Source organism: Neophocaena asiaeorientalis, unplaced genomic scaffold (genome assembly GCF_003031525.2).
Source record: "Neophocaena asiaeorientalis asiaeorientalis breed wild unplaced genomic scaffold, Neophocaena_asiaeorientalis_V1.1 scaffold91, whole genome shotgun sequence".
In the NCBI taxonomy this organism is placed as follows: domain Eukaryota; kingdom Metazoa; phylum Chordata; class Mammalia; order Artiodactyla; family Phocoenidae; genus Neophocaena; species Neophocaena asiaeorientalis.
Window position 1 is genome coordinate 6,954,618 of NW_020173198.1, and position 1,430 is coordinate 6,956,047.

The window sequence follows — 1,430 nt, forward strand, 5'->3', positions numbered from 1 at the left end:
GGGGGGGGGGGGGGGGGGGGGGGGGGGGGGGGGGGGGGAGGGGGGGGTGAAGGCATCCCGCCCCTCTACTCACGTCTCCTCCTCCTGGCTGGGAGGCATCAGCATCACGAGGTACTCGCTGTGAGGAGAGAGCGGGGTCAGCAGACCCAGCCCCCAACCAGGCTGTATCTAAGCCCCCCCCAAACTCCCACACCCCCTCCTGGCCCTTTCCAGAGGATGGTGGGCGACTCCACATCCCTCCCCCGTGTTACAGAAGGGGCCACAGTCCCGAGGGAGGACCCACAACACAGGGACCCTCCTGGGGCCAGTGTCGGGCTCAGTGGCCCTTAGCAGCCCCGGGCTGGCCAGTCTCACCTGGGTGACTTGACAAGCTCTGTGTTCTCAACCCCACTGGAGCCCTGGCACAGCAGGTACTGGCGCTCATGCTCAGAGCGGCTGTCCTGTTGGGGAGGAATAGGGTGTGAGAGGAACCTCAGCCAACATTCCAGGCCTCCCTCTGTGATCCAGTTCTCACCCCTGCATCACCTTCTGCTCCAGCCACCCACTGTCCTGCTCTGAGGCCAACCACAGGATCAATCCAACCTCCTGAGCATGGCACTCAAGGCCTCTGCAATGTGGCCTCAACCAACTACCCTCCTGCCTTTATGACTACACAGCCCCAGCACCCACGCCTCAGTGCCCTGATACAGGAACACTGAAAGCAATGATAAAAATAACAACTAACATTCACTGAGCATCTACTATGTGCCAGGCCCTATTCCAATGGCTGTATACATACTCTAACTCATCTCATCCCCAAAATAACTATGAAATTAGGTACTCTTATTATTATTCCCATTTTACAGATAAGGAAGCTGAGCCTCAGAGAGATTAAGTAATTTGCCTAAGGTTACACACTAGGAAATAGCAGAGCTTCTGGAAGTCTGACTGACCCAAAGCGTAAGGCTCTGTCAACACAAATCTCTTTCAGGAAGGTTTCAGAATAATCAGGGGTTGCTCCTCCCCCAGAAAAACGCTGGGGAGCCCTTGTCTATGGTGTCTTTGTGAGCTAATATTCAATTGCTTCCCTTACTCAACACAGTTTCGAGGACTGCGCTCTAAGTACAGTAAAAATCACCCTTGGCAGGTACACAGTGAACTCAGCCATGGGACAGACGGCTGATTCTCCACAGAGCAGCCGATGAAGCGTCTAGCCTTCATTCAGGGCCCACGATACTTAAAAGTACGTAACCAGGGCTTCCCTGGTGGCGCAGTGGTTGAGAGTCCACCTGCCGATGCAGGGGACGCGGATTTGTGCCCCGGTCCGGGAAGATCCCACATGCCGCGGAGCGGCTAGGCCCGTGACCCATGGCCGCTGAGCCTGCGCGTCTGGAGCCTGTGCTCCGCAATGGGAGAGGCCACAACAGTGAGAGGCCCGCGTACCGCAAAAA

General features: G+C 56.6%; 1 protein-coding gene across 4 annotated transcripts in view; it reads right to left on the reverse strand.

Moving 5' to 3' along the window:
* Positions 1-1,430, reverse strand: part of POLR3E (RNA polymerase III subunit E) — a 31,536-nt gene that overhangs the window by 13,872 nt on the left and 16,234 nt on the right. For all 4 annotated transcript variants that reach the window (XM_024744517.1, XM_024744519.1, XM_024744520.1 and 1 more), the window contains 2 exons: positions 355-440; positions 74-118 (listed from right to left, as the gene is read on the reverse strand). In XM_024744517.1, coding sequence (XP_024600285.1) covers positions 74-118; positions 355-440 — 131 coding nt within the window. The remainder of the gene's footprint in view (positions 1-73; positions 119-354; positions 441-1,430) is intronic.